This window comes from Fonticula alba (genome assembly GCF_000388065.1).
Source record: "Fonticula alba strain ATCC 38817 unplaced genomic scaffold supercont2.7, whole genome shotgun sequence".
NCBI classification, from domain to species: Eukaryota; order Rotosphaerida; family Fonticulaceae; genus Fonticula; species Fonticula alba.
In genome coordinates this window covers 112,559-114,259 of record NW_009242977.1, presented here as the reverse complement: position 1 = coordinate 114,259, position 1,701 = coordinate 112,559, and the positions used below count along the sequence as shown (strand labels likewise).

Sequence of the window (1,701 nt, the reverse complement as noted above, 5' to 3'; positions counted from 1 at the left end):
GGGGGGGGGGGGGGGGGCAGAGCCCGTGGCCATTCCGGCAACAGGGAGTCAGCATGGGGCGGTGCCGGGCCGAGGGGCGCACAGGCCCGAGAGGGAAGCCAAAGGCGCCCAGACCAAGGCCCAGGGCTTTGGAACACGCACCGACTGCGGGACCTGACCGCAGTACTGCGCGACACTGAATACCCGGTGATTGAGGGCCGCCGCGGCGGCCGGGTCAGCCGGGGGGGCCAGCAGCAGGCGCACGCAGGCCACCATCGAGCGCATGTTGCCATTGATGCACTCCAGGCTCCAGAGGATCATGCCCACGAGCGTGTGGAAATACAGCAGATATGCCGCAATCCCCATGGGAGGCAGGCTATGCACCCCGGTGAACCACTTGGCGCCTGGGGCGGGGAGGTGTCAAGGCGCGCGGCCATGATGCACGTGTGTGTGTGTGTGTGTGTGTGTGTGTGTGTGTGTGTGTGTGTGTGTGTGTGTGTGCGTGTGCGTGTGCATGCATGTAGACCGATATACATGCATGTGGACATAAGGATGTGGGCATAGTTACGGATACGGATTGAGCGCATGTGCGCGTGTCTGTCAGTGTCCGGCAGGCGGCGGAAAGAGCGAGCGAGGGCGAGAGCGGGAGAAAGGCAGCGAAGCGAGAAGGGCAACGGGAAAGAGGGAGCGGAGGAGACGGGCACCCGCCACGCACCGACAATCGTGACCATGACCGTGTAGTAGCCGAACCCCAGCAGGAAGAACAGCAACAGGGGCGGCAGCAGGCGGATCAGCATCAGGATCAAGATGCGTCGCCACAGGGGGCCGGTGTTCATCAGAGCCCCGGGCGAGACGGCGCCCGAAGGTGTGGCGGTCGTGGTGGCTCCCGCCCCCGCGGCCGGCGGAGCATGCCCGGCACTGGACGTGGACGCCAGCAGGGAGACGCTGGCGTCCGCATCGCCGGGGTCCGCGTCGTTCCGGTCGCCGGCTGGGTGCTTGGCAGAGGCCGCCTGGTGGAGCATCTCCTCGGCCAGGGACCGCGACCCCGAGTTGTGGTGGTACAGGGTGTGGAGGTGGTGTGCCCTGCGCTTGGCAGTGTGGGACCAGGAGAGGGGGTGGGGGTGGTGGTGGTGGTGGTGGTGGTGGTGGTGGTGGTGGTGGTGGTGGTGAGGGGGGGGGGGACAGGGAGGGGAGGGTCTCGGTGTTGAGGGGGCGGGTGTCCTCGCGCTGCGCCGCGCCTCTTGATGCCCGCCTTGCCGACCGACATCGGGCCCCAGTCCTCGGGCCCGATCGTGACACGCCCCGGTGTCCGCCGCCCACCGGCCTGTATCCAGGCCGGGCAGAGGGGGAGGCGCGAGAGAGAGAGAGAGAGAGAGATCCACGTCCTCGTTCCCCCCTCCCCCCCCCGGTTCCGGGGGCAGGGCGACACCGCCGGCCGGCAAGATCGGCGGGCATTCCGCCCCAGGCATATACCGACGATCAAGTCGGCGACGCCCGGGGAGCACACCCGATCCAGGGGCCATTGTGCCAACGCGCATCACACCGAATGCCGATCACGCGCGAGTTGGGGCCCGCCCCGCGGCGGCCCGGTGTGTTTGGGGGTGGGGCACCCGGCAGCGCGTTCCATCCTGCGCTGCTCAGAGGTGGGAGATGCGCGCCGGCTGGGGGGGGGGGGGGGGGGGGGGGGGGGGGGGGGGGGCGGGGGCAAGCGCCCTCCGGTGC

At 69.4% G+C, this 1,701-nt stretch overlaps 1 protein-coding gene across 1 annotated transcript in view; it reads right to left on the bottom strand.

The window, feature by feature from the left end:
* Positions 1 to 1,122, bottom strand: part of H696_04217 (hypothetical protein) — a 2,876-nt gene extending 1,754 nt beyond the window's left edge. Inside the window, exons 1-2 of the mRNA XM_009498094.1 lie at positions 695 to 1,122; positions 142 to 383 (exon numbers count right to left, since the gene is read on the bottom strand). Of these exons, the coding sequence (XP_009496369.1) occupies positions 142 to 383; positions 695 to 1,001 (549 nt within the window). The 5' untranslated portion in view covers positions 1,002 to 1,122. The remainder of the gene's footprint in view (positions 1 to 141; positions 384 to 694) is intronic.
* Positions 1,123 to 1,701: the final 579 nt, after the last annotated feature.